At 43.9% G+C, this 25,340-nt stretch overlaps 2 protein-coding genes across 2 annotated transcripts in view; one reads left to right on the forward strand and one right to left on the reverse strand.

The window, feature by feature from the left end:
* The window catches only part of glud1 (glutamate dehydrogenase 1), a 50,580-nt gene extending 42,024 nt beyond the window's left edge, over positions 1–8,556 (forward strand). The window contains 3 exon segments of the mRNA NM_001123553.1: positions 5,813–5,904; positions 6,600–6,662; positions 7,499–8,556. Coding sequence (NP_001117025.1) covers positions 5,813–5,904; positions 6,600–6,662; positions 7,499–7,618 — 275 coding nt within the window. The 3' untranslated portion in view covers positions 7,619–8,556.
* Positions 8,557–9,379: 823 nt separating this feature from the next.
* LOC106576710 (uncharacterized) lies at positions 9,380–15,273 on the reverse strand. The gene is made up of 3 exons (XM_014154039.2): positions 15,063–15,273; positions 11,929–12,189; positions 9,380–10,069 (listed from the first exon to the last, which is right to left on the reverse strand). Exons 1-3 carry the CDS (start codon positions 15,130–15,132, stop codon positions 10,011–10,013), a joined length of 390 nt encoding a protein of 129 aa, XP_014009514.2. The 5' UTR covers positions 15,133–15,273; the 3' UTR covers positions 9,380–10,010.
* Positions 15,274–25,340: the final 10,067 nt, after the last annotated feature.

Here is a 25,340-nt window from a genome sequence, read left to right on the forward strand (position 1 = left end):
TTCCAGGTCCATCTCTCTTAATCGAATGGCATGTTCAGGTTCTTGATGTTTGGCTGCACGCTCATCTTGTCTTTTCCTGTGCTCAAACTCTAATTTCTGTTGTTCCAACTTTGCTTTTAGTTCTAACTCTCACAGTTGTACGTTTTAGAGGACTCGCCCCACTACCCCTAGCGCCCTTTTCATTAGCCTCTCTGTCCGAGAGGAATTCCTCCTCCACCAAAACAGTACACAACTCTTTGACTACTGCTTTTGGATCGCCAGATGCCACTTTGAGGTCATAATGCTTTGCAATGATGAGCAGATTCGCCTTTGTACATTTATCTAGCATCTCCCATGTAGGATATTCTACATTCTTCCAACTTAAAGTCCATGGCTTTTTTTAAATGTATTATCCTGTGTGTGTGTATATATGCAACGTTCAAAATGATTCCACCAATCTTATAACCCCTCAGGGTGTACTGAATTTTGAACGTAAATATCTGGGCACAGCAGAGCTTCAAAGTAGTTGATTAGAGCAACTACCATACTCATGAGAAACAAGATCCCGGACGAGCCCCCATTTTGTTACGTTCCCATACCACAAACTCCGTGTCGCTCACAACAAAGGGCACTAACAAAGAAAAAATCACTGACAAACAAAACATAAACAGGAGGGGTTCTCAAAGACACTGATGGGGCTGTCCACCGAAAGTTGACTAGCAAGTCTGGGTCCTAAAAGTCTGGGTCCTAAAAGACACCCAACATGAATGCCATCTAAATTTGCCCAAGAAAAGGCAAACCAAAATAAAAATCTAAACCAACTTAGGGAGCTAAAAGCAAGTGGAGCAAACCCGAAAGGGGAGAACACAATACTTTTTGCTTTTATCACACTCAGAAGAAGAGTTAAACTGTGGTCAATCACTTCCAACATCTCTCATGCCCACTCTCTCGAGAACCAACTGGAGCAATGGGCCAGCCACTATTAAATATCACCTGGGCTAGCACAGGTGAAACACCTTCCGACTAATGAGATGGACAAGCCAGCACAGTTGTAACACATACTTACTAACGAGGTGACCCTAAGCGATGCGCCCTACGGGAAAAAACAAAAATTGTATAACACAGACACGGGACCGGATTCAATACAGGGGTTTACCGAGGCTGAAGCCCCTAGGCCCAGATCTGTGGGGGGCCCAAAGAGGCAGCAAAAAAAGTAAATACAATTTTAAAAACACATACAGTATATATTAGATATGTAGTATATATTTGTACTTTTTTTGTTGTTGCTGCAACCGTCAACCACAGGGAGGATTCAGGAGCCCGCTCTCAATGAGTGTAGACAGCCTGCCGCCTCTCTGCTAATTGTCAGATGGGGGAGGTAGAGGGCCCATGTAGGTAACTGGGGGGCCCTATCTTGATTGGGTGACTGATTAATGCCAAAACAACTGCATAATCAATAAATCTAACTATTCAATTGTGTTAGTCAGGGGCTGGGCACAAGAGGCAAAACATAAACTTTTTTATTTTTTTATCCAACCACACGAGCCCGCTCTCAATCTTGAAAATACACCAGAGCATAGTTTTGCCACAGAGGATCAATAGTTTCTAAAAAGATAAAATAAAAACATTTAAAACGAAATTTTATCAAACTCATACCGGTAACTGCCAAAATAAAGGAAGCGCCAACAAAGTGTCTTAAAAGGGCTTTGGGCCACCACGAGCTGCCAGAACAGCTTCAATGCGCCTTGGCATAGGTTCTACAAGTGGACCTAAACCATGCCAGGAACATGCACACCACACACCATAACACAAACTTTGTATCCTTAATTTACTCAAGGGTTTCCTTTTATTTTGCCAGTTACCAGTTGCCTACGTTCGGGAAGGCCGCAATTTGGGCAGCATGTGCGCCAATTGTATATGTTGTGGCCATAAACATATAATCCATAGAAGGGTTTTGGAACCTCTAACCCTGGCAATTTGACTGTTTATCTCATTGGTACACTAGCAATGGCTGACTTGAATGAGAATTGCCATCTATGGATTATATTTATACTGTGTGGTTAGTTGCGGCTGTCTGTTTGCCTTTTGCAAATTTCAAAATACAACCGCGGGAAAAATGTACAGTTTGGAAAGAAAATGCCTACCACTCAAAAGAAGACTAATCTGTCTGTGGAACGGACACACACGCAGTACAGTGATGGGCACGGCCCCTCTGTTCCTGGAGATATACAACATTATTGGCAGTCACATTATGCAGAGTTTCCAAGAAGAGGTGGATGCTGACTGTCTGCAGGACATGTCTGACACTCTCGCTCACCCTCTCTCTCTTTCCTGTCTATCAGCAGCATCAGTCAATGAGGCAGTCTCACATTGTGCACATGCATTTTCACACAAAAGCCCTTTATAACATTGAGTCACTCATGATGAGTGGATTAGCATTAGATCTCTATCTGGCTGGTCCTCTTGCATTCGATTATGTCATCCTATGTAGCTGAGTGTTTTCAGTACATTGCAGGGGAGGTTTGAGCTGGGGTTATGCTTGTGACCGAGTGGGAGGTTTTCTGAATATTTCAGAAGCTGAATCCAATCCCCAGTCCCATGAGTGGCAAGATTGGGTAATGTTGGAGACATTACATTACATTACATTTAAGTCATTTAGCAGACGCTCTTATCCAGAGCGACTTACAAAATGGTGCATTCACCTTATGATATCCAGTGGAACAACCACTTTACAATAGTGCATCTAAATCTTTTAAGGGGGGGGGGTTAGAAGGATTACTTTATCCTATCCTAGGTATTCCTTAAAGAGGTGGGGTTTCAGGTGTCTCCGGAAGGTGGTGATTGACTCCGCTGTCCTGGCGTCGTGAGGGAGCTTGTTCCACCATTGGGGTGCCAGAGCAGCGAACAGTTTTGACTGGGCTGAGCAGGAACTGTGCTTCCTCAGAGGTAGGGGGGCCAGCAGGCCAGTGGTGGATGAACGCAGTGCCCTTGTTTGGGTGTAGGGCCTGATCAGAGCCTGAAGGTATGGAGGTGCCGTTCCCTTCACAGCTCCGTAGGCAATCACCATGGTCTTGTAGCGGATGCGAGCTTCAACTGGAAGCCAGTGGAGAGAGCGGAGGAGCGGGGTGACGTGAGAGAACTTGGGAAGGTTGAACACCAGACGGGCTGCGGCGTTCTGGATGAGTTGTAGGGGTTTAATGGCACAGGCAGGGAGCCCAGCCAACAGCGAGTTGCAGTAATCCAGACGGGAGATGACAAGTGCCTGGATTAGGACCTGCGCCGCTTCCTGTGTGAGGCAGGGTCGTACTCTGCGAATGTTGTAGAGCATGAACCTACAGGATCGGGTCACCGCCTTGATGTTAGTGGAGAACGACAGGGTGTTGTCCAGGATCACGCCAAGGTTCTTAGCACTCTGGGAGGAGGACACAAGGGAGTTGTCAACCGTGATGGCGAGATCATGGAACGGGCAGTCCTTCCCCGGGAGGAAGAGCAGCTCCGTCTTGCCGAGGTTCAGCTTGAGCTGGTGATCCGTCATCCACACTGATATGTCTGACAGACATGCAGAGATGCGATTCGCCGCCTGGTTATCAGAAGGGGGAAAGGAGAAGATTAATTGTGTGTCGTCTGCATAGCAATGATAGGAGAGACCATGTGAGGATATGACAGAGCCAAGTGACTTGGTGTATAGCGAGAATAGGAGAGGGCCTAGAACAGAGCCCTGGGGGACACCAGTGGTGAGAGCGCATGGTGCGGAGACAGATTCTCGCCACGCCACCTGGTAGGAGCGACCTGTCAGGTAGGACGCAATCCAAGCGTGGGCCGCGCCGGAGATGCCCAACTCGGAGAGGGTGGAGAGGAGGATCTGATGGTTCACAGTATCAAAGGCAGCAGATAGGTCTAGAAGGATGAGAGCAGAGGAGAGAGAGTTAGCTTTAGCAGTGCGGAGAGCCTCCGTGACACAGAGAAGAGCAGTCTCAGTTGAATGCCCAGTCTTGAAACCTGACTGATTAGGATCAAGAAGGTCATTCTGAGAGAGATAGCAGGAGAGCTGGCCAAGGACGGCACGTTCAAGAGTTTTGGAGAGAAAAGAAAGAAGGGATACTGGTCTGTAGTTGTTGACATCGGAGGGATCGAGTGTAGGTTTTTTCAGAAGGGGTGCAACTCTCGCTCTCTTGAAGACGGAAGGGACGTAGCCAGCGGTCAAGGATGAGTTGATGAGCGAGGTGAGGAAGGGGAGAAGGTCTCCGGAAATGGTCTGGAGAAGAGAGGAGGGGATAGGGTCAAATGGGCAGGTTGTTGGGCGGCCGGCCGTCACAAGAAGCGAGATTTCATCTGGAGAGAGAGGGGAGAAAGAGGTCAAAGCACAGGGTAGGGCAGTGTGAGCAGGACCAGCGGTGTCGTTTGACTTAGCAAACGAGGATCGGATATCGTCAACCTTCTTTTCAAAATGGTTGACGAAGTCATCCGCAGAGAGGGAGGAGGGAGGGGGAGGAGGATTCAGGAGGGAGGAGAAGGTAGCAAAGAGCTTCCTAGGGTTAGAGGCAGATGCTTGGAATTTAGAGTGGTAGAAAGTGGCTTTAGCAGCAGAGACAGAAGAGGAGAATGTAGAGAGGAGTGAGTGAAAGGATGCCAGGTCCGCAGGGAGGCGAGTTTTCCTCCATTTCCGCTCGGCTGCCCGGAGCCTTGTTCTGTGAGCTCATAGTGAGTCGTCGAGCCACGGAGCAGGAGGGGAGGACCGAGCCGGCCTGGAGGATAGGGGACAGAGAAAATCAAAGGATGCAGAAAGGGAGGAGAGGAGGGTTGAGGAGGCAGAATCAGGAGATAGGTTGGAGAAGGTTTGAGCAGAGGGAAGAGATGATAGGATGGAAGAGGAGAGAGTAGCGGGAGAGAGAGAGCGAAGGTTGGGACGGCGCAATACCATCCGAGTAGGGGCAGAGTGAGAAGTGTTGGATGAGAGCAAGAGGGAAAAGGATACAAGGTAGTGGTCGGAGATTTGGAGGGGAGTTGCAATGAGATTAGTGGAAGAACAGCATCTAGTAAAGATGAGGTCAAGCGTATTGCCTGCCTTGTGAGTAGGGGGGGAAGGTGAGAGGGTGAGGTCAAAAGAGGAGAGGAGTGGAAAGAAGGAGGCAGAGAGGAATGAGTCAAAGGTAGACGTGGGGAGGTTAAAGTCACCCAGAACTGTGAGAGGTGAGCCATCCTCAGGAAAGGAACTTATCAAGGCGTCAAGCTCATTGATGAACTCTCCAAGGGAACCTGGAGGGCGATAAATGATAAGGATGTTAAGCTTGAAAGGGCTGGTAACTGTGACAGCATGGAATTCAAATGAGGAGATAGACAGATGGGTCAGGGGAGAAAGAGAGAATGTCCACTTGGGAGAGATGAGGATTCCAGTGCCACCACCCCGCTGGCTCGATGCTCTAGGGGTATGCGAGAACACGTGGGCAGACGAAGAGAGAGCAGTAGGAGTAGCAGTGTTATCTGTGGTAATCCATGTTTCCGTCAGCGCCAGGAAGTCTAGGGACTGGAGGGTAGCATAGGCAGAGATGAACTCAGCCTTGTTGGCTGCAGACCGGCAGTTCCAGAGGCTGCCGGAGACCTGGAACTCCACGTGGGTCGTGCGCGCTGGACATGGTAGAGGGCTCAGAATAGATACAGCTGTGAGTTGCCTATCCCCAAAATGTTGGCAGAAAGTGAAAATGTATACCAGATTATTAACGCAAGTGAACCAACTAATCTAAATTTAGTTCACTTTATGGTTCAGTGAGGATTCATATAGACTAATACATATAATCTAATCATATACATATGAACTGTCCGTGTTCTCCCTCAGTGTCCGTCCAGGAGAGTCTGGAGAGGAAGTTTGGGAAGCATGGGGGAGCAATCCCAGTGGTCCCTACCTCTGAGTTCCAGGCCAGGATCGCTGTGAGTACAACCTTTTTCCCCCCTATTCTTTCAATGCCCCTGGATTACTTTCCCCTCATTCAAACAATACCCCTAAGATACAGTATTATAGACAATCAACAGGAACTGTTGATTTTGTTCCATTTGAATTGGTTGTCTCAGTATTCACAAACACACCCTCTTGTTATCCAGGAATCTTTTGAAAATGCAATGTACATATAGTAGGAAAGTAAACGTGTGCTTCGTAGGAAAATAACGCTGGTCTTTACACGTGTTCACCTAATGTGAACGCCATTGAACGCATGAACCTTGTATGGGACACCAGTAAACAATGCAACCTGATCCTGATGACAAACTATCCCCTTAGGGGATTTATCCTGGGATAAACCGCTCCCTCCCTGACGCCACAGTCAAACAGACTCCTTTAGGACAGACTTGTAAAATCAGATACGTCCTCTGCTTGCTGTTATCCCCAGCCACCATTTTGTACATTAGTCTCAAAGATTCTAACGCATTACCTTACTGTTGATAAATGAGCCTCACTCAATGACAGACTGGAGATAAATGCTTTGGTCCTGCAATTTCATTATAACCAAGTTTAGAGATATTTCAAAGTTAAGCTGCGTTTCTCTAGAGATGAGTAATGGTTTAGTTTAGTAGGCTAGATGTGCGCTCTGAGCCTTATTTTCATTGTATTTTCTTTTGTTTGCTTCCAGGGCGCTTCTGAGAAGGACATTGTGCACTCAGGACTGGCCTACACCATGGAGAGGTCTGCCAGGGTAAGAGGCTGATTGCTTAAACATGATTATCTGTGCTAAACTGTTCCTCACAGGTCCAGAGGTTTTGTTCAAAGGAAATACTGTTGATCCAACATGATGTCCTGAGGCATCTTATTAGGGGTAATGAAGTCTTGAAAGTTGAAGGCATCAAGTTCCATTTCTGTTTTATACATCTCATTACCCAAGCAGCACTAAGCAGTGAAAAGGAAATATGAGCTATCATGCCACCATTTTCTTTTCCCAATGCCAGCTCATAAAAGGAATCCCTCTTGAACATGCGCACACACACACATACACACACTCCCCCTCTCACTGGTTTGCTGTGCGTGCGAGCAGAGCCTATGGGTAACTGGAGAAGCCGAGGCGTTGTTAGTCTCGTTTGTTAAGCCCCAGCTCTGATGCTAGAGAGAGCAGAGAGCATGAGCTTTCAGGCCATGACCTGCTCCTAATCACACGGACCACCCTCTACCATTAACACACCATCTATCCCACGAACACTGATGACTTTGTCACGTCTGACTGAGGATACAGCAACGGCATAATACAGGGTTGCCTATACCGCATCCCAGGAAATGTAATACTCTGTGCAGACATACTGCCTGACAGTCTGCTGGTTTATTACTTGGTTATATTTCCCTGGGGGTTATTTCTATACAAGTACACACAGATGCTTTATTATCCTGGGGAAATGGATCACTCCATTGAAAATGGAACAATAGAGGTGTATTGCTGTATGTAACAAATGGCGAAGGAGGGGAAAGTAATGAATACTTGGAAGGGACAGGGAGATTTTATATATTTGAGTTGATGTTCTTTGTTTTCTGTTCCCCTTTTAGCAAATCATGCGCACAGCTAACAAGTACAACCTGGGCCTCGACCTGAGGACGGCAGCGTACGTCAACGCCATAGAGAAGGTCTTCAAGGTGTACAACGAGGCTGGTCTTACCTTCACATAGGTGGCACCTCCACAGTCCATCCGAGCAGACCCAGGGCCCCGCCTTTCCCAGCCTCCAAGCAACCTTCATAAAATCTTTATATAACTTTCACGACATATCAAGCGTTTACATTTTACACATGACCGTTAGCTTTACTCTTTGCATATGCATTTCAAGCAAATCAATACACATTATTTAGCATTCTCATATTATCAGGAGACTCCGTGTTCTAGCTTGCTTTAAATCCGCTGTTATGAAACTACTGTGCCTGTGGTTATTTTTTGCCTGTAGTCATTCCATCGATTGAATTGCTGTTACTATATTATTATGCGAGGCAACACCAAAAACTCTGGTCTGCAGCTTTTACGGGCTAGTTCTTTTATGTGCTTGTTCAGTGTCTGTTACGGACATACTGTTACTTCACTGACAGAGTTGAAGAAGTTGGTTAACATAACAGAATGTAGAGCAGAGACACACGTAAAGCCTTAATTTCTCCTGTGTTGAAATGGAGAAGGTTAATCATTTTTTACCTGTACCAGAAAGTTCTTTCTATTTAAGGTCACCCATTAGGAGTTCAGTCCACTTGCAGTGTGTCTACACTTCAGGATGATATCATAAAATGTGTTAGTAAGCAGATTTATTATGTTACTCTATTGACATGACACTAAAATGATCAATTCCAGAAGATTGTTCTTTGTTACTGGTGTTTGCTTGGGCAGCCACAGTTTGAGTGTCTTTCTCCGTATTTTTGCCTTTGTTTAATTCTTTGTCTCGCCTCAGAATTTGATCAAGATCGGTGTGGTTTTTGTGCTGAATCCTTAGGGCTACTGGAAGGGGAGAATATGTGGGAACAAAATGTTTATTTTTCTCTATATCAGCCTTGATTGACTGCTTCAGGATTCTATGTAAGATAATTTGTATAGCCTTTTCATTGAAAAATGAATTAAACTACAAAACAATTGATTGTGTTGATTCAAACCATATGATTCCCTATGGGGTATGTAAAATATTTTTCCATGGAGGCAAATCCTGTTTATTTTGTATATCAACAGCTAGTTATTGGCTGCATAATCCCCACTGTACCTATTTCATCCAACATTAAAAACCTCTACGGGATCGGTGTTCCTATACCGGGACGGTTGTTGCTAACGTGCTCTAATGTGACTAGAATGACGTAAGTAACAGCCAACTTTCCAGGACATAGACATGTCTTATATGGGCAGAAAGTTGAAATTCTTGTTAATCTTACTGACGTGTCTAATTTACAGTAGCTATTACAGTGAAAAATGCCATGCTATTGTTTGAGAGTGCACAACAAACTTTTATCACGGCAACTCGTTTGATACATTCACCTCTGAAGGTAAATAATGTACTTACATTCAGTATTCTTGCTCTGATTTGTCATCCTGAGGATCCCAGAGATAAAATGTAGCATAGTATTGTTTGATAAAATCAATTTTTATATTAAAATGTAGGAACTGGGTTCTACAGTTTGAATCCCTGCTGTCTCAGTTTGAAACTTTGCACATACACTGCTATCTGTTGGCCAAAATCTAAATTGCGCATAAACTCCTGTGTGATTTAATGGCCTTTCTCTTGCATTTCAAAGATGGAAGAAAAAGAAATTCTAAATGCATGTTTTGTTTGTATTATCTTTTACCAGATCTAATGTGTTCTATATCCATTTCACATTTCCACAAACTTCAAATGGTATCAAGAATATGCATATCCTTGCTTCAGGTCCAGAGCTACAGTCAGTTAAATAAAGGTAATAAAAAAAAATTTAAATACATTTTTTTATTTACTTTTCAAATATAATACAAAACATTAACATTACACAATGCATTGTGACAGTATTGGGTTGTCAATAAAATAATATTCTTCATAGGCTATAACCAGAGGTATGTCAGATTGATTATTAGGTCCTGAGTTAGATTTGGGTATGTCATTTTAAGCCAACATAAAAAAAAAAAAAAAGGTCTGATCCTTGCTCATCGGGGCATTCAACAGACTTTTGGAATAAACATTTGTATTTATTTTTCAAATATAATAAAAAACATTAACATTACACAATGCATTGTGACAGTATTGGGTTGTCAATAATATTCTTCATAGGCTATAACCAGAGGTATGTCATATTGATTAATCTGTTACCAGAATAGGCTCATCCCTAGCTCCAGTTCCTCTCATGTCCAATTCAGATCTGAGACATGCATAGAGGATGTGTATATCAGTGAAATGCCCCTGGGGAGCAGGGACATCATTGAGACATTGCTAGTGAGGAAAATACACACAGTCGAGAGAGGGATATAGGACCACTGAGATTACATTGAGAAAAAGAAACGGCTTCAGTCTGACTCAGCCAAAGAGACTTCCCAAATGATCGCACTTGGTCTGTGTTGCTGTTGTCCTTCTAGTTATTTTTCTCGCCAGATATCTCTCCTGCAATGTCTCCCAGTAGGTCGTTCAGGTCTGAGGGATAGGCAGAGTTGATTAGAATTAATACACTGCTCAAAAAAATAAAGGGAACACTTAAACAACACAATGTAACTCCAAGTCAATCACACTTCTGTGAAATCAAACTGTCCACTTAGGAAGCAACACTGATTGACAATACATTTCACATGCTGTTGTGCAAATGGAATAGACAACAGGTGGAAATTATAGGCAATTAGCAAGACACCCCCAATAAAGGAGTGGTTCTGCAGGTTTTCAGATTTTCACAGACCACTTCTCAGTTCCTATGCTTCCTGGCTGATGTTTTGGTCACTTTTGAATGCTGGCGGTGCTTTCACTCTAGTGGTAGCATGAGACGGAGTCTACAACCCACACAAGTGGCTCAGGTAGTGCAGCTCATCCAGGATGGCACATCAATGCGAGCTGTGGCAAGAAGGTTTGCTGTGTCTGTCAGCGTAGTATCCAGAGCATGGAGGCACTACCAGGAGACAGGCCAGTACATCAGGAGACGTGGAGGAAGCCGTAGGAGGGCAACAACCCAGCAGCAGGACCGCTACCTCCGCCTTTGTGCAAGGAGGAGCAGGAGAAGCACTGCCAGAGCCCTGCAAAACTACCTCCAGCAGGCCACAAATGTGCATGTGTCTGCTCAAACGGTCAGAAACAGACTCCATCAGGGTGGTATGAGGGCCCGACGTCCACAGGTGGGGGTTGTGCTTACAGCCCAACACCGTGCAGGACTTTTGGCATTTGCCAGAGAACACCAAGATTGGCAAATTCGCCACTGGCGCCCTGTGCTCTTCACAGATGAAAGCAGGTTCACACTGAGCACGTGACAGACGTGACAGAGTCTGGAGACGCCGTGGAGAACATTCTGCTGCCTGCAACAGGCTCCAGCATGACCGGTTTGGCGGTGGGTCAGTCATGGTGTAGGGTGGCATTTCTTTGGGGGGCCGCACAGCCCTCCATGTGCTCGCCAGAGGTAGCCTGACTGCCATTAGGTACCGAGATGAGATCCTCAGACCCCTTGTGAGACCATATGCTGGTGCGGTTGGCCCTGGGTTCCTCCTAATGCAAGACAATGCTAGACCTCATGTGGCTGGAGTGTGTCAGCAGTTCCTGCAAGAGGAAGGCATTGATGCTATGGACTGGCCCGCCTGTTCCCCAGACCTGAATCCAATTGAGCACATCTGGGACATCATGTCTCGCTCCATCCACCAACGCCACGTTGCACCACAGACTGTCCAGGACTTGGCGGGTGCTTTAGTCCAGGTCTGGGAGGAGATCCCTCAGGAGACCATCCGCCACCTCATCAGGAGCATGCCCAGGCGTTGTAGAGAGGTCATACAGGCACGTGGAGGCCACACACACTACTGAGCCTCATTTTGACTTGTTTTAAGGACATTACATCAAAGTTGGATCAGCCTGTAGTGTGGTTTTCCACTTTAATTTTGAGTGTGACTCCAAATCCAGACCTCCATGGGTTGATAAATTGGATTTCCATTGATTATTTTTGTGTGATTTTGTTGTCAGCACATTCAACTATGTAAAGAAAAACGTATTTAATAAGATGATTTATTTCAATCAGATCTAGGATGTGTTGTTTAAGTGTTCCCTTTATTTTTTTGAGCAGTATAGTTCGAAAATTATACAGATGGTATTTCTTCTGGTCTCTAAGCAGCCGCAACAACAACAACAAAAACAGCAGCAAAGGTTCTATCAGACGTGGAGAATATACCGGAAATACAATGGCATTTTTGGGTTTTGTTTTAAGGCACACCTGAATAGAATACATTAAGTTTTTACTTCATAATACTATGTAATTTGTACTTCACTGTACTATGTAGGGCATTCAATTATAACCACATTAACTTTACCTTTGTCACCTCCTCCGCTACTTGACTCTTTCTCATCCTTGCCAGATAAGAAACTTCCAAAGCCTCCTCCCTCTTTGCCATTGTTGCCATCCATTAATCCTCCAATACCGCCGATACCTCCACTGATATCCTTGCTGGACTCCTTCTTCTTTGAATCATCTCCTCCAGCCATGGGCTTCACCTTCTCTTTACTACTGCTTCCCCCGCTGGACTCCTTCTTTGAGTCAAGCATAGTCTTCACCTTGACTTTGGCAGCTTTAGCTGCAAAACATCACCAAATGCACTGTTTAGAAATCTGACCAGAAACAAATGCATGAAACTAAAATGAGATTGTGTTATATTTGCCCCTGACATCCCTCTACCAAGTTTTAAAGTTACAAACTGTGTGATATCATATTTGAAGATTTACAGAGAAAGCAACTGTGTACGACATAAAAAGCAACATATGTGTTTTATTGCTTTGGTGCCAGATGCCAAATTCCTGATTACCGGTTATGGGTGTAGTTGTGCATAATGAACTGACAGCATCTTCCAACAACATTCCAAGCCAACATTTCTTAGGCCTACATGTTGTAAACGCCTAGGTGATTACACTGTAATGTAATTAGTTCCATGGATAGCAAAATTGAACATAAGTGGCTTAGTTTACAACACAACTCTAAAAAACAAGTGCAATATATTGCATTTGCATGCGTCATCGAGTGCTGTGTTTTGGTTAATCAGCACACATTGATGTTAATGCCTTGAGGTACCGTACCAGTTACAGTCAAATCTTAAATTATTTCTCATCTAATTAGAGTAAATGAGAAACTGAAAAGCCAGGCTCAGATTGTTTGAAAGCGTGCTAACGTTTACAAAATCAAATTGTATTTGTCACATGCTTCGGAAACAACAGGTGTAACTTAGACGAACTACTTATGGGTTATTTTCCAACAATGCAGAGTTAAAGATAAAAAATAAAAATAGAAAGTGACACGACAAATAAATACACTGTGAAAAACAATAACGATTAAAATAACATGGCTATCTACAGGGAGTACCAGGACCGAGTCGATGTGCAGGGGTACGAGGTAATTGAGGTAGCTACAGTATGTACATACTGTACAAACCGTACAAACCATTAGGAACACCTTCATAATATTGAGTTGCACCAGCAGACTCTAAAAGCAGACTCTAAAAGGTGTTGAAAGTGTTCAACAGGGATGCTGGCCCATGTTGACTCCAATGCCTCCCACAGTTGTGTCAAGTTGGCTGGATATTGTTGAAGTTCTTGACACACTCAAACCAGTGGCTACCATACCCCGTTCAAAGGCACTTAAATATTTGACCTTGTTCTTTCACCCACTGAATGGCACACATACACAATCCATGTCTCAATTTTCTCAAGGCCTAAAAATCCTTCTTTAACCTGTTTGGGATAGGGGGCAGTATTTTCACGGCCGGATAAAAAACGTACCCGATTTAATCTGGTTACTACTCCTGCCCAGAAAGTACAATATGCATATAATTAGTAGATTTGGATAGAAAACACTAAAGTTTCTAAAACTGTTTGAATGGTGTCTGTGAGTATAACAGAACTCATATGGCAGGCCAAAACCTGAGAAGATTCCATACAGGAAGTGCCGGTAATGTAATATTTTGACATTTTTGTCACGAAATGCGCTCGTGCGTCACCCTTCGTATAGTGACCTGAACGCACGAACAAAACGGAGCTATTTGAATATAACTATGGATTATTTGGAACCAAAACAACATTTGTTGTTGAAGTAGAAGTCCTGGGAGTGCATTCTGACGAAGAACAGCAAAGGTAATCCAATTTTTTAATAGTAATTCTGAGTTTGGTGAGCCCTAAACTTGGTGGGTGTCAAATTAGCTAGGCCGGGCTATGTACTCAGAATATTACAAAATGAGCTTTCGCCGAAAAGCTATTTTAAAATCTGACACCGCGATTGCATAAAGGAGTTCTGTATCTATAATTCTTAAAATAATTGTTATGTTTTTTGTGAACGTTTATCATGAGTAATTTAGTAAATTCACCGGAAGTTTGCGGTGGGTATGCTAGTTCTGAACATCACATGCTAATGTAAAAAGCTGGTTTTTGATATAAATATTAACTTGATTGAACAAAACATGCATGTATTGTATAACATAATGTCCTAGGAGTGTCATCTGATGAAGATCATCAAAGGTTAGTGCTGCATTTAGCTGTGGTTTTGGTTTTTGTGACATATATGCTTGCTTTGAAAATGGCAGATTATTTTTGTGAGGGTACTCTCCTGACATAATCTAATGTTTGGCTTTCGCTGTAAAGCCTTTTTGAAATCAGACAATGTGGTTAGATTAATGAGAGTCTTGTCTTTAAAATGGTGTAAAATAGTCATATGTTTGAGAAATTGAAGTTATAGCATTTTTTAGATATTTGTATTTCGCGCCACGCTCTACCATTGGATATTGGTGAGGCGTTCCGCTAGCGCAACGTCTGTCCCTAAAAGGTTAACCTGTCTCCAGCCTTTCATCTACACCGATTGAAGTGGATTTAACAAGTGACATCAATAAGGGATCATAACTTTCACCTGGATTCACCTGGACAGTCTATGTCATGGAAAGAACAGGTGTTGGTAATGTTTTGATCACTCACTGTATATTGGTAGGGGTAACAAAGAGGCTTGAGGAGGGATGGTTTTAAAAGACAAGGCCAGATCATTATTTACAGCTGAAAGAGGAATTCCACTGAGCTGCTTCAAAGAAAGTTACTGCTTTTTATACACATATCTGAGCACACGGGACAAGGCAGTGGGAAAACAACACACAAAACAAGTCAGGTCTGTCCAAGCCTAGCAACCGCCCTCAAATGCGACATTTTGTATGACAGAGCCACAACTTATGCCGAAGGATTCTGGGTTTTACAAGTAAAGGTCTGAAAGTTAGTTATATGTTGTGTCTAAAAGCGTATTTCTGCCTTTAATCATTTGCAGCTGCTGCCAGCCTCACTCCAGCTTATGCAAGGTATGACAGTGAAACTCTGCACAAAAGAACCATACAGAACAGAAGTAAAACAAAGTCACCCACTTCTTCCCCTCCTCACCCAACCTCATCTGCTCCACCCTTACCCCTATCTCCCCCTCAGGACTCACCTGCCGTATCCACTGCCTGGTCGACATATTTGTCCGCTGAGTTGCCCAAAATGCCTTTGAGGAAAGACATGTCTCTTAACAGTAGTCAGTAGTGTCCCTAGAGCAGGTTGTGTTGTGAGAGGATATTTCAAAGTAGTGTGTGGGGGCAGAGGTGGTCATGGAGTCTTATAGAGGTTGGCACTTTCTGTCCCTGATCCTACGCCTCTCAGGGCTCTGCTGATTGGCCAGAGAGGTCAGGGTGTATCTCAGGATGGTAGGGAGGGGGGCTGGCTAGACTGGTTACACTGGTTTGAGGATCTGATTCTGAATAGGTGATGTATTTGCCTAGTTACCTACATACTGTATGTAAATATATATACTTTTATGACTCGTTCAATCTTTCCTTCTTGACTACTTTTATCCAGTGCACCAGAGGGCTTTTAACTTGCTTTTGATAGTGAATTCCCTGACTGCTTGCCTTTCCCCAGAATAAAATATTATTTGTGGCTAGGTAGCTAAATCACAGTAGTGCAGTGAGTAGCCTGTGAATGTGTATGTTGGGGAGGGTGGGTCTTGGAAACTGGAAATGGAAAGGTTGGAACGCCGCACTGTCTCCTCCCTCAGTAGGAATGCTTGAAAGAGCGGATGACTCACCATAATGATACTCTTGCTCTCACACACGACACAGAGATGAGAGGTGCCAAAACGCGGTGGCCTGGATACAAATCAAATTTTATTGGTCGAATACACATATCTAGCAGATGTTATTGCGAGTGTAGCGAAACGCTTGTGTTCCTAGCTCCAGCTGTGCAGTAATATCTAACAATTCACAACAATACACACAGATCTAAAAGTAAAAGAATGCAATTAAGAAATATATAAATATTAGGACTAGTAGCATTTACTAGAATACAGTAAAATACAGTATATACATATGAAATGAGTAAAACAGTATGTAAACATTATTAAAGTGACCAGTGATTCTATGTCTGTGTGGTGAAGGGCAGCAGCCTCTAAGGTAGCCGGCTAGTGACAGGGACTAAGTTCAGGGTAGGGCACTGGATGGAGGCCAGCTAGTGATGGCTATTTAACAGTCTGATGGCTTTGGGATAGAAGCTGTTTTTCAGTCTCTCGGCCCCACCTGTACTGACCTTGCCTTCTGGATGATAGCGGGCTGAACAGGCCGTGGCTCGGGTGGTTGATGTTCTTGATTATCTTTTTGGCCTTCCTGTGACATCAGGTGCTGTAGGTGTCCTGGAGGGCAGGTAGTGTTCCTCTGGTGATGCGTTGGGCAGACCTCACTACCCTCTGGAGAGCCCTGCAGTTGTGGGCGGTGCAGTTGCCGTACCCGGCGGGGATACAGCCTGACAGGATGCTCTCAATGGTGCATCTGTAAAAGTTTGTGAGGTTTTAGGGGCCAAGCCAAATTTCTTCAGCCTCCTGAGGTTGTGCCTTCTTCACCACACTGTCTGTGTGGGTGGACCATTTCAGATTGTCAGTGACGTGTACGCCGAGGAACTTGAAGCTTTTCACCTTCTCCACTGCGGCCCTGTTGATGTGGATAGGGGTTGGCTCCCTTTGCTATCTCCTGAAGTCCACGATCAGCTCCTTCGTTTTGTTGACGTTGAGGGAGAGGTTATTTTCCTTGCGCCAATCTTCCAGGGCCCTGACCTCCACCCTGTAGGCTGTCTCGTTATTGTTTGTAATCAGACCTAGTACTGTTGTGTCGTCTGCAAACTTGATGATTGAGTTGGAGGCGTGCGTGTCCATGGAGTACAGAAGGGGGCTGAGCACGCACCCTTGTGGGGCCCTTGAGTTGAGGATCAGTGTAGTCGAGGAGATGTTTCCTACATTCACCACCTGGGGGTGGCCCTTCTCTGGAAGTCCAGGACACAGTTGCACAGGGCGGGGTTCAGACCCAGGGCCCCAAGCTTAATGATGAGCTTGGAGACTACTATGGTGTTGAAGGCTGAGCTGTAGTCAATGAACAGTGTTCTTACATAGGTATTCCTCTTATCCAGATGGGATAGGGCAGTGTGCAGTGCGATGGCGATTGCATTGTCGTTGGATCTATTGGGGCGGTATGCAAATTGAAGTGGGTCTAGGGTGTCAGGTAAGGTAGAGGTGATATGATCTTTAACTAGCCTGTCAAAGGATTTCATGATGACAGAAGCGAGTGCTAGTCATTTTGTTCAGTTACTTTTGCTTTCTTGGGTACAGGAACAATGGTGGACATCTTGAAGCAAGTGGGGACAGCAGACTGGTATAGGCAGAAATTGAATATGTCCGTAAACCCTCCAGCCAGCTGGTCTGAGCATGCTCTGAGGATGTGGCAAGGGATGTCGTCTGGGCCGGCAGCCTTGCGAGAGTTAACATGCTTAAATATCTTACTCACGTCGGCCAAGGAGAAATCGAGCCCACAGTCCTCGGGAGCGGCACGCGTCGGTGGCACTGTATTACCCACAAAGCAGGTGAAGGTGTTTAGCTTGTCTGGGAGCAAGACATCAGTGTTCGCGACCTGGCTGGTTTCCCATTTGTAATCTGTTATTGTCTGGAGTTCCTGCCACATACGTATCTTGTCTGAGCCGTTGAATTGCGACTCCACTTTGTCTCTGTACTGACATTTTTCCTGTTTGATTGCCTTATGGTTTGTATTCAACCATATTCCCAGTCACTTTGCCATGGTTAAATGCGGTGTTTTGCGCTTTCAGTTTTCCATAAAGGCTTTCCAGACCCACGGTGTGAATTCGGGACCATGGTCGGGAGACGATGTCCTCCGGAAGGCCATAGTGCGGGAAGACCTGCTGGAATAGTGCCTCAGCTACCTGGAGAGTGGTAGGTAATCTCTGTTGATTATAATAGATGTAATTAATCCAATCCACATTTTTATTTATTGTCAACCACCAAAAGAACGTAGTGGTAAAGCCTTCACCTATTTGATTCATAGCTTTGCATTCATCTGGAACTCCCCTGGGGATGCCAATAGCATCCATCTAGACAGGGCTACTCCTATCCTGGTCAAAACTCCCCCTTTGCCTACTTTGGCCTCCTATAACTGGCCTCTGATGACTAACTCGAACTGGTTGGACCAAAAACACCGGGGCTCAAGTGCCTACCCACCCTTTTGGTAGCGTCTGCCGTATGCGTCCATCACTGGAACAAGCCCACCATACATCAGTTATAGGGCCTGTGAGGTTAAGAATTTTCTCCTGTACTTCCGAATCTAAGTCAGTCACATTAACCTGTTTGGGATAGGGGGCAGTTTTTCACGGCTGGATAAAAAACGTACCCGATTTAATCTGGTTACTACTCCTGCCCAGAAACTAGAATATGCATATAATTAGTAGATTTGGATAGAAAACACTCTAAAGTTTCTAAAACTGTTTGAATGGTGTCTGTGAGTATAACAGAACTCATATGGCAGGCCAAAACCTGAGAAGATTCCATACAGGAAGTGCCCTGTCTGACAATTTGTTGTCCTTCTGTTGCATCTCTATCGACATTACAGCATCTGTGCTGTAACGTGACACTTTCTAAGGCTTCCATTGGCTCTCTAAAGCCGGCAGAAAGTGGAATGGGGTGTCTGCTGTCTCTGGGCAAAGTACAGCAGCAGAGTTTGTAAGTGGTCAGCCTGGGAACAGTGAGACTGGAGATGCGCGTCCATGAGATGACTCCATGTTTTTCTTTCAGTCTTTGAATGAATGCAACGTTGCCCGGTTGGAATATTATCACTATTTTACGAGAAAAATAGCATAAAAATTGATTTTAAACAGCGTTTGACATGCTTCTAAGTATGGTAATGTAATATTTAGAATTTTTTTGTCACGAAATGCGCTCGCGCGTTACCCTTCGCATAGTGACCTGAACGCACGAACAAAACGGAGGTATTTGGATATAACTATGGATTATTTGGAACCAAAACAATATTTGTTGTTGAAGTAGAAGTCCTGGGAGTGCATTCTGACGAAGAACAGCAAAGGTTATCCTGTAACATCCTCCAGCATGACCGGTTTGGCGGTGGGTCAGTCATGGTGTGGGGTGGCATTTCTTTGGGGGGCCGCACAGCCCTCCATGTGCTCGCCAGAGGTAGCCTGACTGCCATTAGGTACCGAGATGAGATCCTCAGACCCCTTGTGAGACCATATGCTGGTGCGGTTGGCCCTTGGTTCCTCCTAATGCAAGACAATGCTAGACCTCATGTGGCTGGAGTGTGTCAGCAGTTCCTGCAAGAGGAAGGCATTGATGCTATGGACTGGCCCGCCCGTTCCCCAGACCTGAATCCAATTGAGCACATCTGGGACATCATGTCTCGCTCCATCCACCAACGCCACGTTGCACCACAGACTGTCCAGGAGTTGGCAGATGCTTTAGTCCAGGTCTGGGAGGAGATCCCTCAGGAGACCATCCGCCACCTCATCAGGAGCATGCCCAGGCGTTGTAGGGAGGTCATACAGGCACGTGGAGGCCACACAGACTATTGAGCCTCATTTTGACTTGTTTTAAGGACAATACATCAAAGGTTGATCAGCCTGTAGTGTGGTTTTCCACTTTAATTTTGAATGTGACTCCAAATCCAGACCTTCATGGGTTGATAAATTGGATTTCCATTGATTGTTTTTGTGTGATTTTGTTGTCAGCACATTCAACTATGTAAAGAAAAAAGTATTTAATAAGATTATTTATTTCATTCAGATCTAGGATGTGTTGTTTAAGTGTTCCCTTTATTTTTTTGAGCAGTATATATATATATATATATATATATATATATACAGTTGAAGTTGGAAGTTTACATACACCTTAGCCAAATATCTTTTCCAAACCTTCAGACATTTGGAAATTGCTCCCAAGGATGAACCAGACTTGTGGTGGTCTACAATTTTTTTCTGAGGTCTTGGCTGATTTCTTTTGAATTTCCCATGATGTCAAGCAAAGACGCACTGAGTTTGAAGGTAGGCCTTGAAATACATCCACAAGTACACCTCCAAATAACTAAAATGATGTCAATTAGCCTATCAGAAGTTTCTAAAGCCATGACATCATTTTCTGGAATTTTCCAAACTGTTTAAAGGCACAGTCAACTTAGTGTATGTAAACTTCTGACCCACTGGAATTGTGATACAGTGAATTATAAGTGAAATAATCTGTCTGTAAACAATTGTTGGAAAATTACTTGTGTCATGCACAAAGTAGATGTCCTAACCGACTTGCCAAAACTATAGTTTGATAACAAGAAATTTATGGAGTGGTTGAAAAATGAGTTTTAATGACTCCAATCTAAGTGTATGTAAACTTCCAACTTCAACTGTATATACACTACCGTTCAAAAGTTTGGGTTCACTTAGAAATGTCCTAAAGGCTAATTGATCATTAGAAAACCCTTTTGTAATTATGTTAGCACAGCTGAAAACTGTTGTTCTGATTAAAGAAGCAATAAAACTGTCCCTCTTTAGACTAGTTGAGTATCTGGAGTATCAGCATTTGTGGGTTCGATTGCAGGCTCAAAAAACTTTCTTCTGAAACTCGTCAGTCTGTTCTTGTTCGGAAAAATAAGGTTATTCCATGTGAGAAATTGCCAAGAAACTGAAGATCTCGTACAACACTGTGTACTACTCCCTTCACAGAACAGCGCAAACTGTCTCTAACCAGAATAGAAAGAGGAGTGGGAGGCCCCAGTGCACAACTGAGCAAGAGGACAAGTACATTAGAGTGTCTAGTTTGAAAAACAGACACCTCACAAGTCCTCAACTGACAGCTTCATTAAATAGTACCCGCAAAACACCAGTCTCAACGTTAACAGTGAAGCGGCGACTCCGGGATGCTGGCCTTCTAGGCAGAGTTGCAAAGAAAAAGCCATATCTCAGACTTGCCAATAAAAATAAAAGATTAAGATGGGCAAAAGAACACAGACACTGGACAAAGGAACTCTTCCTAGTAGGCCAGCATCCCGGAGTCGCCTCTTCACTGTTCACTAGGTTTTGTAGATGTTGTGTTTCCTCCCAAACGCGTCCCACAGGTCTGTTACGGGCGGGCCTCGTCCTCTTTTAGAGGGACGGGAATTTACCTTCCCGCCTTCCCTAAAATGCGCCACCAGTGTTCCCTCTCAGACCTTCAGTGATGGATCACGTTGAGAAGATCAACCATCCTCTTTGTGACAAAAAATTTGACGTGTTAATTCACCTCTAAGGACTCAAACTCAATGTAAATGAATCAATCTTTATTATCACGGCCAGAGAGGTTCACAAACTCAATCCAAGCTTGATGAAAACTATGAAAAGGGTGTTCCCTTTCAGTCCTGCTACACAAACAAGTGATATAAGCATGATTTACAATATTAATTATTAACTTTGGTTCCTGCATGTGACTGACAAGGCTTCTTCTCTCAAAGCTGGGACCTTGAAACTGAGATACTCCTTTTGGTTCCAGAGCAATGTTCTGGGCGTACTGCCAAATGGTCTGAGGAGGAGGTCACAGTCACTTCACAAACCAAGATAGAGTGAGAGGAGATGCTGTGTACAATTCAAAGCTCTCTTCAGACAATAACATTTTCCCTCACAAATCATATTTTAGATGTATTTTGACATTACGGTATGGGGAAAGAAAAATGGAAACTATTGGTGATTAATATCTATGAATTAGATATTTGTGGTAATACTTGATGTGGCAGTGTGAGACTCCTCTGAAGCAGTGTAGAAGTTCCTGGAAGCTATCCCCCCAGTGTCTCTGCATGTTTTGGTCCTGTTATCCTTTTTTATATGTACTGGTTTGCAGTATTACTTTTACTTGAAAATAGTGTGCATTGCATGTTTTACTTTGCTAGTTTTTATTTATTTTGCCAAGACCTTTATAAAAAAAATGTAATTGTGTGCTAATCCATGGTTTGTTACCTTTAAGTCATTGTGTGTGCAGTGGTGTCATTTATTTTGTGTCAAATGTGAGGACACATTTAAAAATAAGAGGGAGAAATGTAACTGGGTAGAACCGTCAACCTATTTTGAACACACCCTTGTTGGGCTGCCAGTGCCAGGTGTATGTGATTGTTAATTAAGGGCTCGGCCTTTTGTATAAAAGCCGTCCTGTGTGCCGTTCTGGTTTTTGCCTTGCTATGTGCCGGTCAGCGTGCCTTGGGAGGATGGGAGTGGGAGGTGGGAGTGGGTGTGGGTGTGGGGTGTGGGAGTGGGTGTGGGTGTGGGTGTGGGAGTGGGAGTGGTGGTTTTAATAAAGTATGTATGAGAAATAGGATTGATCGTACATGCAGTGTTCTTAGGCGTTGGCGCCAATATTCCACCTAGACCTACTCTCCTTTTCCCTGGGCACACCCTCCGTGAGGGTTGCAACACATTATTGTCTGTTTGATTATGTGAATGACACGTAGAACCTAGTGATATTTTTCTTGTTTCAGGTCCTGCCAAAACATCTCAATCAGGTTCAGGTCTGGACTTTGATTAGGCCATTCCAAAACATTTCAGCCATTCTGATGTAGACTGCTTGTGTTTTTTGGATAATTGTCTTGTTGCATGACCCAACTGTGCTTTAGCTTCAGCATACAGACTGATGGCCTGACATTCTCCTTTTAGAATTCGCTGATACAGATCATAATTCATGGTTCCTTCAATGGTAAAGGGGATACCTAGTCAGTTGCACAACTGAAATGTGTCTTTTTTTGGGGGTCGAACACTCTTAACCACTAGGTTACCTGCCGCCCAATGATGGCAGGTCGTCCAGTCCTGAGGCAGCAAAGCATCCCCAAACCATCACACTACCACAACCACAAGGCCAACCGTTGGTAAGAGGTTCTTACTGTGGAATGCAGTGGTTGGTTTTTCGCCAGACATAACGGGACCCATGTCATCCAAAAAGTCCCACTTTTGACTCATCGGTTCATAGAACATTCTTCCAGGAGTCTTGACGGTCATCCAGGTGCTTCCAGGTGCTTAATGGCAAACTTGAGTTGACTTTTTGAATGACATTGGTCACGTTATGACAGGGGAGCAAGCTGGAGGGAAACTGGGTATCAAACTTTAAATTATACTTCAAAAATGGAATGAAACTTAGATTTCTAATCACCAAAACCAAGAACTCTATTTCCCTCTCACCTACTCCTTCCTCTGTTTGGGGTAGTCGGCAGGATCAGGGACCGAAGCATGGGAAATGGTTTTACTGGTAATGGATCTTTTTTTAGTATATATGTATTGGTGCATTTAGTTTTGGTATGCGGCCCTGGTTGGCCTTGGGTTTTAGTGGAGCCTTAATGTTTTTTGGGGTGAGTGGCATGGCGGTGTGCTGACGGGCACTCGGCACTTTGTGCATTGAATGTTTTGCTCATCTTTATTTATTTTGCCAAGACCTTTATTTTTTCATGAAGAAAAAAACATTTACAATTAATAGCAAAACCACAAGAATGGCTTCAGATCAAGGTCTATGTTGAGACCGAAGGGAGCAAGGGTCTTTAAATTAAAGACCCAGGCAGCCTCTCATTTTAACAATAAATTGTCGGTCCCCCCTCTCCTGTGTTCGATGCCGATATAACGTAGGAATGAAATCGAGTGGTTAGCTTCCAAAAAGTGGTCCACAACAGGGTAGGTTGTTTTTGCACCTAATGGTGCTAGGATACTCCGATATTTGTACTCTTAATTGTCGTTTCGTTTTACCCACAATTTTTGCCACAAGGACAAGTTATAAGATAAATAACTGCCTTAGTGGAGCACGTGATAACACCTTTGATTGGGATCTGTTTCCCTGGTTGGGGGTGTTTTTGAAGGATCTACATTTGTAAGTGCCATTGCATTGAGCGCAGCCATTATACTTGTAGTTTCCATCCGGTAGAGGTGCAAATAGACATTGTGCAGGGGTATTTTGGGGTGGTAAAATGAGATTTAAGGCCCGTAAGAATAGGACCACGGGACATTACTGATACTGTGATCGGATCTTAGAATGTGCCAATGTTTGTGAACGATTCCGTTAATTCAGAGCACTTAGAACAGCGGGATGTAAGAATGCAAGAATGCTTCTTTTTGTGAGACTGCCCTTGAGAGTGATGTCTCGATTTGTTTGGGATTTTCTCAAAGCGGGTGACAGCTATCAGCCCTTAACATACTGTTACGATCAGTAGGTTTCCTGTAAAGATCAGTGCATAGAACATTCTCCTCACACAAAATCAGAAGATCAAGGAAACGGATTTGACGTGTGTCAGATTAGATAGTAAATCTCAGATACTCAGAACAAGAGTTTAAAAAAAGCATGGAATGCCTGGAGCTGTTTTGCATCACCCCTCCATAGGAAAAAAATATCAATGTACCGTTTCCAAATAATGTTAGGCAAGAAAGCATTTGAGAGGACTGAGAATGGACTGTTTCTCCCTGTAACCCACATCCAAATTAGCATAGTTAGGAGCCGTAGGGGATCCCATAGCAGTACCCTTTGTCTGAATAAAGAGTGAGTGAGGTTCATTAGGGTGACGTTGCAGAAGGAAATGTTCCATGGCTTCAGTACCGCCCTTGTGTGGAATATTTGTGCATAACGGCTCAACATCGAAAGTAACCAACAAAGTATTCTCAGGCAGAGAATCAAGAGATTCACTTCTGAGTGTATTGTAAAAGGTGTTGCCAAGCTGTTGTCTATGACTCATTTACATAAACTGTAAACTTATCAGCAGGGTGGGTAAGGACTGACGTATCAGATTGTAAATCAAGCAAAACTTGTTTTTCATCCTCAGGTATATTATGGAAAGATATGTACTCATGTTTGTTCTTAAGGAGATTAAAAAGCATGAGCTGGCGCACTCCCAGAGAATAGTTTCTAATGTAGAGATTACCAACCTCTTTTTCAACGAGTGTGCAATATGTCTCAATAGTGATTGCGATTGGCTGGACGTTTACCTTTGAGTAATTTTGTGTCCAGTGGTTTAATTTATTTTGTGTCAAATGTGAGGACACAATAAGGGGGGAAAGTGCAATTCAAGGGTTCCCCTCACTACGTACTGGTCAGCGAGCCTTGGAATGACGGGAGCGATTGTGGTTAAGAAAGTATGTATGGAAAACAGGAATGATTATACAGTGTTTTTAGGCATTGGCGCCCATATTCCACCTAGACCTGCTCTCCTTCTCCCTCGGCATGCCCTCCGTGAGTGTTCCTACACATTGTCAGAGTATGTCAATGAAATGTATAAACCTAGTGTTAACAGTTGTATGGAGCTCCTGGAGCTGAAGATGCTTATTGTTATTAACTATTAATTGGAGATTCTGCCTTTTTAATGTTACATGGGGGGGGGTATACACAATTCTACTCCTGTAGCCGTACTAT

This window comes from Salmo salar, chromosome ssa18 (genome assembly GCF_905237065.1).
Source record: "Salmo salar chromosome ssa18, Ssal_v3.1, whole genome shotgun sequence".
NCBI lineage: Eukaryota > Metazoa > Chordata > Actinopteri > Salmoniformes > Salmonidae > Salmo > Salmo salar.

Excerpts from the sequence above, each read along its gene's own strand:
- LOC106576710 (XM_014154039.2), bottom strand. The coding sequence starts at position 15,132 with ATGTCTTTCCTCAAAGGCATTTTGGGCAACTCAGCGGACAAATATGTC. Across the intron at positions 12,190-15,062 it reads CCAGGCAGTGGATACGGCAG|CTAAAGCTGCCAAAGTCAAG; the intron begins GTGAGTCCTGAG and ends GATGTTTTGCAG. Across the intron at positions 10,070-11,928 it reads TAGCGGAGGAGGTGACAAAG|ACCTGAACGACCTACTGGGA; the intron begins GTAAAGTTAATG and ends CCTATCCCTCAG.